This window comes from Neodiprion fabricii, chromosome 1 (assembly GCF_021155785.1).
Source record: "Neodiprion fabricii isolate iyNeoFabr1 chromosome 1, iyNeoFabr1.1, whole genome shotgun sequence".
NCBI lineage: Eukaryota > Metazoa > Arthropoda > Insecta > Hymenoptera > Diprionidae > Neodiprion > Neodiprion fabricii.
Window position 1 is genome coordinate 20,010,807 of NC_060239.1, and position 13,004 is coordinate 20,023,810.

The window sequence follows — 13,004 nt, forward strand, 5'->3', positions numbered from 1 at the left end:
GCTACTTTGAGTTTCACTTCAAGGTCTTCAATACTCTGTTTCTTCGATTCTATCTCTTTCAAATTTTCTTTTTCTTGCTCAAGTCTCATTTTTTCGGCTTTTGCCGCTTCGGCAGTTTTGTATTTTTTCTTCCGTTCCTCCTCTAAGAAGCATGTGTAGTTTTGATGTGCTAAGCGTCCGCTGGTAATTAAGTCTCTTGTTATAGGAACTAGATGGGGTTTATTTTTGAACTTTTTAGTTCCATCACAAATCGCCAATCGAGCATTCAATGTCCTTTCAGACATTGCAGCTTTATCTATTGATAAAATCCTTTTAGATCTAGAGAAACCTCGTTCTACGTCCGCACTACCATGAGCTAAAGCCAAGCATGCTTTAACAACTCTGGTGATTATGGATACTTTTGGATGTTACTTGAATCTTTCACACTGAAGACATTTTTCTGCCAGTAATGATCGATACGATCTTGTTCAAGTTCTGGTAGATCTTCTAATTGTAGGAGTTTCCATTCATCTAAGAGTGTACTTGATGAAATAGCCTCCAGCAATGGCATTGCTTCCGCTATTTTTACAATGTGTGAGCAGCTTATGGTTCGCTTTATTCTCTGTGGTTGTAGACATCGGCACGAGTAGATGAGATTTGAATGTGGATATGCTTGAAGTGAGGATTTCTTCAAGATGTGCAATGCTGCTTCTTTGTAGTGGTTTCGAGCTTGCAGCAAGAAGTGTTGTCTCTCCTTATCACTCAATGCATTGTCATTGAGACATTCTTGCACTGTTTTATCAATCACGATAGAATTTATTGGACATAAATTGGTGTCCGCGAATAATATATGTCCTTTCATATCATTTTTCTTATAATTCTTTAGGCTCTCAACTTTACAAACTCGACCAGCGAGTGTAAGTATTACATTTTGAAGTTCGTCAAACAAAATATGTATTAAAGGTTCCTCTTTTTGGAATTGTAACGAAAATTTAGTGAAAATAGCAGCACTATCAATGACAAAATAGAATTGAGCTTTCATATCTTTCTGCCGTATGTATTTACATATCGTAAGGTACTTTTGTGATGCCATGAGTTGCTTGCAATCTTTCTTATTCGGGATAAACCGTAGAAAATACCTGGTAAGTCCTTCCCACTGTTCCAAAACGCGTTGTGCACTAGGTTCTAGTGTCAGCCATCGAGTCGCTACGTGTTTGATGAAGTGGTTAGTTGGAAGATTTTCTTCAATCTGACACTTCTCAAAGTCTTCACAGCGAGATGGCCACCCATGGAAAAAATAGTAAATTTGCAATATGAGGTCACTGACTTCGTTGCCAAGTTCACTGAGGCCTTTTAGAAATGCATTGTGAATAATATGAATATTACACGATCCGATATCAAGTAGTCCCTTGCCACGCAGTTGATTTACTTCTGTATTTAAGATTGACCATACTTTTTTATTAACATTCGGACCATCAGCGCCCAGCATGATTAACTTATCCTGTAGAAAGTCAGCTTCCACAATAGCTTTATTGATGCATTTAGCTAATTCTTCGGCAGTTGCATGACCCATGAAAAATGTTTGTACATGATGGGCAACAACTTCTTTGTTAGTTTCAGAAAAATATCGGACTCTAACCTGCAACTCTTTTTTATGTTCTACATTAGTTGTTTCGTCATATGAGAGACAGTAATTTGTAGACTGCTGAACATCGTCGGTAAGAATTTTCTTGAAATATGGTCCTAAGGCCTCAGTGATTAAGTATCCTAGCTTTGTACGGCCGAGACTGAACTTCTCAGAAATAGCTCCTGGAAACATGGCTTGGAAAACTTCTTTCAAATCATCACATGATGCTGCTGACATATTACTATGGACATTTTTGATTGCCCAAATGATTTCAGCTTTCATATCAGCGTCAAGTTGATTGCACAACACCATTCGTTGCGGTTCCTTGGCACGGCCGTCCTCAGCAGGAACAGATCCATCCAATTTTAGTTGCTTTTGATCCAGTTTAGTACGAGCTTCCAGCTTGTGTTTTGTGGAGGAAGAATGTTGAATGATAGAATGAAAACCCTTCGTTACGTACGAAAATGAGGTATTGCAGATTTGACAATACAATTCATTGCCTGTATCAATTTGTTTGCACCAGGTGGATACCTTATATCCTAAAGGATCATTCCTCAGCAGCCAGCTGCTTTGAAATTTATATTGACGGACCATCGCTCAACTATAAAAGAAAAAGAAAATAATGTCAATCTACACTGAATTCGACTGAATAATACGCGAGAACATTGGCGCCTTCAAATAATAAAGACAGAGTCTGGTCAAGCTCTGGAAATACCTATACTACGACAGATGCGACATAACCTCTAACTATCAAATCTTTCATTAGAAATGGGTATTAACTTGTTAACTCAAATTAACTGAACTAGTAACTCATTATCAGCAGTATATACTAAATCCACGGCATTGTTATTTGAAATAACTTGCGTACAAATAAGAATAAATACTTACGTCACTTGTATTGTCACTGCTACATAAAACGCGGAACGCGGAGACCACGTGGTGCCTCGGGGGGCTGCTGCGACTAGCGGCGAAAATCCATTATGGTGGCTGTGACAGACGACACAAACCACCATGGAAAATGGCCACGCTACGGCGCAAATTAGCACTAAGCGTACGCGCGGTATTTGAAACCGAATTAACAGCATATGGACACGATTTTTTTTTTCACGCAAATGTTATGAAAATTTTCAATTTCGCAATGAAATACATGTAAATAGTGGCATTAGAGGCAATTTCTGCAAAAAAGAGGCAAAAAAGTGGCATCATAAAAAAAAGTGGCAACATAGTGGCATTAGAGGCAGAGTGGCAGCCCTGATATATCTGCCAAACGGTGTATTAAACGTGGTTAATTCACGTGATTCTTCTTCGAGCTCTATCATCCAAAACCCTTTATACGCATCTAATGTAGTAAATATTTGAGCTTTAGGTTTATTAGCGTTTATCTCTTCTACAGTAGGTATTTGTAGGTGTTCTCTCTGTATTTGTTTATTTAAATGTTGAGGATCTAAACATGTTCTTATTTCAGTATTTGATCTTGTCGTTACTACTAGAGAATGACCAAACTCTGTTGGCTTATCAATTTTACTTATTATTTTCTCATTTTCCATTTTATCTAAATTTTCTTTTAACTTAGGTTTTAATTTAAATGGTACATGTCGACAAGGTTCAATTTTTCCTACAGCATCTTTCTTTAATTTTATTTGGTATTTATAACCTTTAATTTTTCCAACTTTACCATCAAATAAATTTTTAAATTTTTTTACTATAGGTAAGTTTTCTTTGTCCTCAATGCTTTCAACTTTACTTTTTGCTCTTTTCAATAATCCTAGCTTATCAATACTTGGTAAACCTAATACAGAAGCATTATTTTCTTCAGTTACTTCAAATCTTAAAGAGCTTATTTTACCATTAATCTTACATTTTTTATGAATAAAGCCAACTGTATCAATTTCTTTGCCATCATAATTAATTAACTGCACGTTACTTTTTTCTACATTATCAATTCCAATTTGTTTACATGTTTGCATTGATATTACATTACTTTGTGCGCCTGAGTCAAGTTCACACCTAATACTTTTATCATTTTCAACAAAATGCACTTGCTCATACCAACCATTATTTACGCTTCCTACAGTGTTAACATTAATCACTTGTATAAGTAATTCTCCTATATTACTAGTTACATCATCATACTCATTGGCTATCGTTTGTACCTTTTCAACATTTTTACATAACTTACCGAAATGACCTTTTTTCTTGCACGCGTTACATATCTTGTTATACGCCGGGCAGTTGTTTCTCTGATGTTGATATCCACACCTTTGACACGTCTTCTTTTGGTCTTCTTGCGTCGATCTGTTCGTTGACTGCCTCTGTCCTTGTCCTCTCGAAGCTTCTCGATGTTGATCACGTGATCCGTGTGCTCCTCTCCCGGCTCCTCTCCCGCGCGTGCCTTGTGTTCTCTCCGTCTGTATTGCAGCTATCTCCGTTTTATGATTCAATTTCTTCACTTGTTCGTTTGCTAATTCTGCCGCTTTACATATTTGCATTGTTTTTTGAAGCGTTAATCCACTTTCTCTCAATAGTCTGTTTTTTAATTTTTTTTTCATGTATTCCAGCTACTATTCTATCTTTAATCATTCTATCTTTCATGTTACCAAAATCACAATCTAAACTTAATTTTTTCAGATCCGTGACGTATGAGTCAAACGTTTCACCTGGTTGTTGATCTCTTGTAAAAAACATGTGTGCACAGACACTCTCATTTTTCGTTGGTATAAAATATTCTCTGAACTTTTTTAACACTTCATCATATGTATCTTTGTCTGCTTCGTTCGTAAATACAAGTGTTTCAAATATGTCTTGACACGCTTCACCCATGCAATGTAGCAATAAATTCACTTGCACATCTTCACTTTTCTTGTGTGCACCTGACGCTTTTCTGTATCTCTCGAATCTTTTCTCCCATCTTTTAAATTCTTCTGCCGTTAAGTTTTGTAGGTTATCCGGGGGTCTTAAGCTCGTAATACCTTCTTCTACTTGATTCACCGTCACTGTCGGTTGAGGCTGTTCGGGAGGCGCCATTTTTCTTTGTTTCTTTGTTATACGTTGACGTTCACACCAATTCACTCTGTACTTTTATTTAGTCTTTTCTTCTTCTTTAATTCACTAATTTATGCTACTTTTTCACTTTAGCCGCAGCGCTATGTTATGTTTAGGTTCTTTATAAATAAATTGTTGTTATTTAAGTTCGTGGCAGGTTTCGCAGGGTTAAGGGAGCTTTCCAGTGTGAAATTTTCAAAAAATCGATTTTTTTTTTTTTGCTTTATCGAATAGTATACACTCTTCCGAATATTCCCTGAAATTTTCATGCCGAAATTCAGATTATTTCGGTTACTGTACAGCATTTCTTGGTAGAAGGCAACGGAGCGCTACAGCTGCCGCGTCGGCCGTCTGCCCGTGCGACTGTTATTTCTATTGTCTCGTTCCTACCTGCACGTACATGAACTTGGCTCGCCAATTGTCGAAAATGTGAATTCGGACTATTGCATAATTTGCCGTTAATTAGTCGTAAATTAGTCGCGCAATTTATTTTTTTGTCGCACTCAATTTTGAAAAAAAAAAACGGATGGCGTGCTAACTTTTCAAAAACTTAGCGCGCCATCCACCAAAATAACGCACAGCGAGCATCATTCGTAATTCTGACTTGGTTGATAATTTGCCAGAAATAAGCCGCAAATTAGTCGTCGAACTTTTGTTTTTGTCGCACTCAATTTTCAAAAACAAAAGCGGATGGCGTTCTGATTTTTCAAGAATTTAGCCCGCCAACTACCAAAATAACGCACAGCGAGCACCATGAGTGATTCTGATTAGGTTGATAATTTGCCGCAAATAAGCCGCAAATTAGTCGTCGAATTTTTGTTTTTGTCGCACTCAATTTTCAAATACAAAACCGGATGTCTTTAGAATTTAGCACGCCATCCGCTTTTTTTTTTTTAATTGGGTGCGACAAAATAATAAGGCGTGACTAATTTCCGGCTAATTGACGGCAAATTATGCAATAGTCCGATTTCATATTTTCGATAATTAGCGAGCCAAGTTCATGTACGTCCTACCTGCTCGTCGTTCAGTTCGATTTCGACATTCAAAATGGATAGATGTACGAAAGAGGAATGTGCGTGGCAGGATAGAAAAGGCTCGAGAAGCGGACATCCGCGAAATAGACGAAAAAGATCCGGTGGTTTCAAGGGAACAAATCGACACGATATCGAAACGAATCTAACGTTTGCGAGCACTTCGGCAGCAAAAATCTTGAAAAAGAGTCCAGAGTTTGAAGTCCGAATCGATCAAACGTTTAGCTACGTGATTTTGGAGTTCTTTTTGGTTTTCGGCGCTCTTCAGGAACTGTTGAAGTGCAAAAAGTGTAATAGCGACGTGAAGTTTTTTAAAAAATCGATTCGCGGATTGGGCTTTAAAATTTGTGTTCAGTGTTCGTGTCCAGATCCGGCCGAGATAGATTCTTGTCCTTTGATAAAAAATGCTTATGAAATCAATCGTCGTTTCTGCTTTGTCATGCGATTGGTCGGCATCGGCATAAATGGCATTAGAAATTTTATCGCCTTGATGGATTTAACTGCAAACTTCAATAATAACACCTATTATGGAATCGTAAAAATCCTGCAGATTGCAGCGAAATCAATATACGAGGCCGTCGTGAAAAAAGCAGGTACCGAAGAGAAGGAAAAAACTTTGGAAGCAGAAAATCGGGGCGATATTCTGACGGTGTCCGGTGATGGATCGTGGTCGAAACGCGGTTTCACGTCGCGCATGGGTATCGTGTCCGTGATTGGAAAATATACCAACAAAGTTTTGGATGTTGCTGTCAAATCAAGCTTCTGCAAGGCTTGTGTATTCTGGAAAGGACAAGAGGGAACAACCGAGTACGAGGCGTGGTCTGAGACGCATGAATCCGAATGCAACGTCAATCACGAAGGCAGCGCGGGAAAAATGGAAGTCGACGGTATAATCGAAGTATTCAAGAGATCAGAAGAATTGCACAACGCGAAATACGGTTTCTATATAGGAGACGGCGATACAAAAACATTCAAGATGTTATTAGAAGCCAAGCCGTACGGTGACGATTTGACGGTAAAAAAAAAGGAATGCGTTTTGCACGTGAAAAAGCGAGTATATAAAAGGGGAAACGAAGCAAGAAAAAGGTTAGTTCAACTAAAAAAGGCCAAAAATCAAATCGAAGACAAGGCAATGGAGAGTGAACCGAAAAAAAAGGATCTCGTTCGAGTTCTCCGAAAACTAAAAAAAATCAAACAAAAAACACTGCTGTTGAACCGAAAAGAGCGCAATTGACGTTAAAATTATTGACAAATCTCTCGGAATATTATGGCTTGGCAGTTCGTCGAAATTCCAATTCCGTGGAAAATATGAGGAAAGCCATATGGGCTACATTTCATCACAAAAGCTCAACTGATGAAAATCCTCAGCATGAGTATTGCCCTCCGGGAGAAGATTCGTGGTGCGAATGGCGCAAGGCCGAGGCCACAGGAGAGGAGTACACCCATCCACCAGCACTCGACGAAGACGTACAACAAGTTTTAAAACCGATTTACGATGATCTAACAACGGAGGATCTCTTAGAACGATGTACGGGCGCGAACACTCAAAATAATAACGAGAGCTTCAATCACTGTGTGTGGCAACTAGCCCCAAAGCACGTATTCTGCGGCAAGCAGATAGTAGAAATCGCTACGCAGTGTGCTGTGTGCACCTTCAATGAAGGTTACGACCCAATTTTAAAAATTTTGGAGACGATGGGATGCACGATAGGGCCGAGCGCCGCAGATTTCGCCGCTAAATACAAGAATGCGCGCATCACCCAAGCAAACCGCCGGGCGTCCCTGGATAGCAAAGAGGCGAGGACAGCTCGTCGGATTGAACAATCCATTGAGCACGATCTTTTCGAAGAAGCAGAAGGGATATTGTACGGACCTGGCATCGCTGATTAACCGTAAGTAAACGATTTACCTAAAATTTCCTCACTTGAAACTTTGAACGCGTTTTTCTCGAAACAGCATTTTTCAAAACGGTGGCCAACTTGGAGGGCAGAGTTTTAAAGCTATCGAGTTGAATTTTTTACACAATATTCTTAACGTCATTGTTTATCGTGCTATGGAAGCTTTTTTTTTTTTTTTGACATCTTCCTATTTTTTTGTAAAAAAAACTGCCAAAAAAAAATGCTAAAATCGATACTTTTTGTTCAAACCGGCGCCATTTTTGCAAAAAAAAAAAAAAAAGAAAAAAGCTTCCATAGCACGAAAGCCAATTATATACCGATCAATAATCTTTTTGTGTTTTTTGTCTCAGATCAAAATTGTGACCCCCAATGTGGCCACCACATCCAAGTGCATTTTCTGCAACAATTGTTTCATCATTTTTATAGATACTAATTAATAAATAAATCGATCTTTAAAAAATTGTTTTGTATTCTTCAATACCCAATTAATATACAAAAAAAAAACCAGACCGATTAGATTATTTTTTCTTTAAAAAAAAAAATCGCGAAAAACAGCGATTTTTCGGGCTGTCACACTGGAAAGCCCCCTTAAATAAAGCGATGCGAGCGGATTACAATATAACGGAAAGAATATCTTTATTTAAAGTGGAAAGGAGAAACTTTAGAAAGAAAAAGGGGCGAGAGAGGCGTGTGTTTACAGTATAGCGGCCTGGGCGAGAGAGCCTCCAAAACAAGAGAGCGTACGCAGACGCGAGTTCGGGAGACTCTCCCCAGCGCCTCTTTGGGCCATGTCGCTCCAACTAGGAGAGGGATCTCATTTTCCAACACTCCCACTTTGGATCGACATGTTTACATTTTTTGGTCTCTCAATTACATTGAGTTTATCTCGTAGATACAAGAATTTTGGTTTCGCGAGCGGTTTGGTAAATAAATCAGCTAATTGCTCGTCTGTATGGATGTACTCCAAGTCAAAAACCTTGTTTGCGTAATTTTCGCGCACAAAATGAAAACGCACGAAGATGTGCTTTGAAAACTTTATAATTTGCGGATTTTTAATGAATTTTATGGCACTCTGATTGTCCACGTACATCGTGGGAGCTTCTCTTTTGTGTTTAATGACTAGCTCGTTGAGTAGTCTGTCTAGCCAGACTATTTCTTTGGCCGTTTGACCCGTCGCGTAATATTCCGACTCCATCGTTGATAACGATGTCGACTTTTGTTTTTGCGAGCCCCATATCACCGGTGTTTTTTCAATTTGCACAAAAAAACCGGTTGTGGATTTTCTGTCGCCCTTGTCTCCGCCAAAATCTGCGTCGCTATAGGCGTTTATCTTAAAATTGTTAGGTTCGTTCGGAAACAAAATTCCGTGGGCGACACTACCTTTAATATATTTTAATATTCTTTTTACCGCGTTCCAATGCACTTTTCTTGGCGATTGGGAATACTGACTTACCACGCTCACGGAATAAGCTATGTCGGGCCTTGTCACGGTGGCCAGGAACAGCAGACTGCCAACTGCTTCCTGATATGGCACGTTGATGACCTCGTCTCCGTAGCTCGGGTCTCGTAAGCTTAGGTCGGTGTGTTGATCCGCTGGGATAGACACGCTGTTCGCATTCTCCATGCGAAAACGATCGAGTACCTTTTGCGCGTATTTTTGTTGATTTGCGAAGATCGATCCGTCCGGGAGGCGTTGTATTTCCATCCCCAGAAACATTCCCAATGGGACGACTGTGATCTCCAGAGCCGATGCCAAGTGCTGTAACAGATTCTCAATTTTTGCTTTACACGTTGAAGCGATTAATCCATCATCGATGTAAATTGCAAGAATCAAGGTGTTGTCGTCATGGTACGAGACGAAAACGCATGGATCGGCCGAAGTCGCCTTGAGATTGTGTTTTTTTCAAGAAATCTACAAATTTCATGTTCCAGCATCTCGCTGCTTGCTTGAGACCGTAGAGTGCCTTTTTGAGTTTGCAGATTTTTCCGGAGTCGTCTTCGAAACCTTGCGGCTGTTTCATATAGATATCCTCTTCGAGCTCTCCGTGGAGGAATGCCGTTTTAACGTCGAACTGCGCAAGATGCATGTCTGTTGATGCTGCGATGGCCAGTATGGACCGAATCGACGGAAACCTCACCACGGGACTAAAAGTTTCTTCGTAGTCGATTCCCGGACGTTGCGAAAAACCTTTGACGACTAATCTCGCCTTGAATCGTTCGTGGTTTTTGTCTATCCCTGTTTTTCGTTTGTATATCCAACGATTTGGGAGTACCTTTGCTCCTGGCGGCGGCACTACGAGTTCCCAAGTTTTGTTTTGTCGCAACGATTCCATTTCGTCCATCATCGCATCACGCCAGGCTTCGCTTTGCGGGCTCTGCGTGGCTTCCTCGAAGGTCGTTGGCTCTGCGGTTTCGGTGAGGAAGAGGTTTTCGATGTCCAATTCGTAGTCTCCGTATCTCTGGGGCTGACGCAGAGTCTCTCTGCTCCGCAACCGTCGTGCCTTTTCCTCAGGCTGTGGACCTGCGTTATCCAATGCTGCTCCTGCGTCTTGGAAATCTTCGTCACCCGATTCACTCGAGGTCGTTTCTTGTTGTTCCGTTTCTTCGTCTTCGCTGGAGAGGATCGGCACGTTGATTGTCGCGTGTTTGCTCTCCTCCTCTCTTCGCTCGAATGTGCCCTTTGTTTCAGACATGAATTTGACGTCGCGAAGCGTGTTCACCTTGGCCTCAGCCGGATACCACACCCGGAAGCCCTTGGTGCAATCGTCGTAGCCTACGAAGTAGCCCTTTTTGGCCTTTGGGTCCCATTTCTTTCTTTTTTGCTTCGGAATGTGCGTCCACACTTTAGTTCCGAAAATTTTGAAGTTGATGTCTTTGGGTGGTTTCCCAAACCACAATTCATACGGCGTTTTTCCCGGGATGCTGCTCGTTCCAGTACGATTGAGGATGAAAGTTGCCGTGTTGACCGCTTCTGCCCAGAGTCTCGACTCCAAGCCTCTTGCATGGATCATGCTTCGCGCTGCCTCCACGATTGTCCGGTTTTCGCGCTCAATTGCCCCGTTTTGTTCCGGCGTGTAGGCAACACTGGTTTCGTGTTTTATTCCGTTCCTGAGCATGAGGGATCTCATCTCTTTATTTGTGAATTCGAGGCCATTGTCAGTTCTTAAAACCTTTATTTTTCTCCCAAGTTGAGTTTCAACGTTTTTTAGAAGGTTTTCGGAAAATGTTTTGACTTCGTCCTTTTGGCTCAGAAAATACACGAATTTATAATGCGAAAAATCGTCTTTGAACAGTAAAAAATACCTGGATCTTCCGATGGACGGATTTTCCATTGGTCCACACAAATCTGCATGAAGCAGCTCACCCGGTTCGTTCGACTGGGATTGACTCTTCGGGAAGGGTTTCCTGTTCATTTTTCCTTGCGCGCAGCCGTCGCAAGACCAATCGCTGACCGGTTTCGTTTTTATGTTCCATTTTTGTAGGACGCTGCGGACGTGCTGAATGTTTTGATGCGCCAATCTTTCGTGCCACGTTTTTAGCGAAGCGTCTTCACTGATGTTGGCTCGCTGCGGAATCAACTCGTTGTCCTCAGTGTCCGGAGCGCACACCCTGAATTTCATTTTGTACAGGTCTTCGAAGCGTTCTCCCACTGCGACTGTAACCTTATCCTTTTTTAGGTTACAAAATTGCTTATCTGAGGTCATTTCCAATCCTTTATCGAGGGCTGAGGACATAGAGAGTAAATTATACTTGAGTTGCGGAACCCAAAGTACTGGCGCCAAGTGGTGTTTCTCCCACTTTGACCCGTTGAACGAGAGGATGTCTATTTCTCCCACGCCTTCTCCCCATATAATATTTCCATTTCCAACTCTGATTGGAATTCGCTCGATAAGTTTTTCAAGTTTGACAAACCATTGTCGATACGGAGACATGTGTTTGCTCGTAGCGGAGTCTAAATACCAGTCCGTAGAAGCTTTTTCGGACGATAAGACATTTGCACTAAGCGTACCTGTTACGAAGGCGCTGCCTCTGCTTTCTGATCCACCGCTCTGCTGATTTTTGCTCGTTGTGGCTTTTAGGCTGCGACATTGATTTCTCCAGTGCCCAGCTTTTCCGCAGTGGTTGCAGCGGCCCGGTCTCTTTCCTTTTGCTTGGCGTTTGTCGCTTGCCTTCGTTGAAAACGCTGTGTTTCCTTGGCCCTCCGCTGTGCCGAGTCGAAGTTCCTGCATGGTGAGACGTGCAGTAAGATTTGATAGCGTTTATTCTTGTTGACTTGTCGAGTCCCACGCTGTTGCAAAATGCTGGTAGGAAGGCGGCAAGGTCATTAATATTTTGGTAATGATCATGCTATCCGATACTGGCTCTCCAAGGATTTTCAACCTGCACGCCAAGTCGTTTATCTTTGCAATGTGCATGGATATGTCATCCGACGGATCTTTCCCCAGCGAGTACCAATTTTGTTGCAGGAGGTGCTTCGATGCCTCGCTTTTGTTTTCAAATATCGCATGCAACTTGTCCCACATATCTTTTGCTGATTCGCAATTTATTATGTGAAGCATGCACTGTCGACTTACCGTCTGCACAATTATTTTTTGAGCCGCACTGTCGAGCTTTGTCCATCTTTCTAACCTTTTCTCGAAGGCAGCGGCGGCCTCAGCTGTCGTCTCAGTTGCCGAATGTACCGGCTTTGTCAGATTTCCATTTATTATTTCGATCGCTCCGCTCGCGAGAATGAGAACTCGAATTTCGAATTTCCATAAATTCCAGTTATCGATTCCTGAGAGTTTTTCAATTTTTGTGAGTTCGTTGTCCGGCATGGCTGTTTTGCACTTTGCACGAGGCTGGCTAACCTATAAGGACTACTCGCGATTTCGAACACGCGATCGCGGAAGTTACTTTTCTTATATCTCACAAAATATTGTTCACTTCACTTCCCTGGGCCCATAACCTGTTGTTATTCAAGTTCGTGGCAGGTTTCGCAGGGTTAAATAAAGCGATGCGAGCGGATTACAATATAACGGAAGGAATATCTTTATTTAAAGTGGAAAGGAGAAACTTTAGAAAGAAAAAGGGGCGAGAGAGGCGTGTGTTTACAGTATAGCGGCCTGGGCGAGAGCGCCTCCAAAACAAGAGAGCGTACGCAGACGCGAGTTCGGGAGACTCTCCCCAGCGCCTCTTTGGGCCATGTCGCTCCAACTAGGAGAGGGATCTCATTTTCCAACATAAATGTACAAGACCATGTAAATAAAAGTAAGATTTATTAATAATAAATGATAGGATAATGTTGATGCGTCAATACGCTACAAGGGCTGGAGCCATTCTCCTAAGTCAGTGTCTGCGCCCTCTAAGGCTCATACTGTACGTGTTGTACTAACCATTCAACATACATACAACACCGTCCCCCAGCCATATATCGCACTCGGCCAA

At 41.4% G+C, this 13,004-nt stretch overlaps 1 protein-coding gene across 1 annotated transcript; it reads right to left on the reverse strand.

Moving 5' to 3' along the window:
* Positions 1–388: 388 nt before the first annotated feature.
* LOC124187844 lies at positions 389–4,630 on the reverse strand. Its single transcript, XM_046580033.1, has 2 exons — positions 4,448–4,630; positions 389–2,008 (listed from the first exon to the last, which is right to left on the reverse strand). Exons 1-2 carry the CDS (start codon positions 4,628–4,630, stop codon positions 389–391), a joined length of 1,803 nt encoding a protein of 600 aa, XP_046435989.1.
* Positions 4,631–13,004: the final 8,374 nt, after the last annotated feature.

Excerpts from the sequence above, each read along its gene's own strand:
- LOC124187844 (XM_046580033.1), bottom strand. The coding sequence starts at position 4,630 with ATGGCGCCTCCCGAACAGCCTCAACCGACAGTGACGGTGAATCAAGTA. Across the intron at positions 2,009-4,447 it reads AGAAAAGTGAAGATGTGCAA|CTGGAAGCTCGTACTAAACT; the intron begins GTGAATTTATTG and ends ACAAAACACAAG.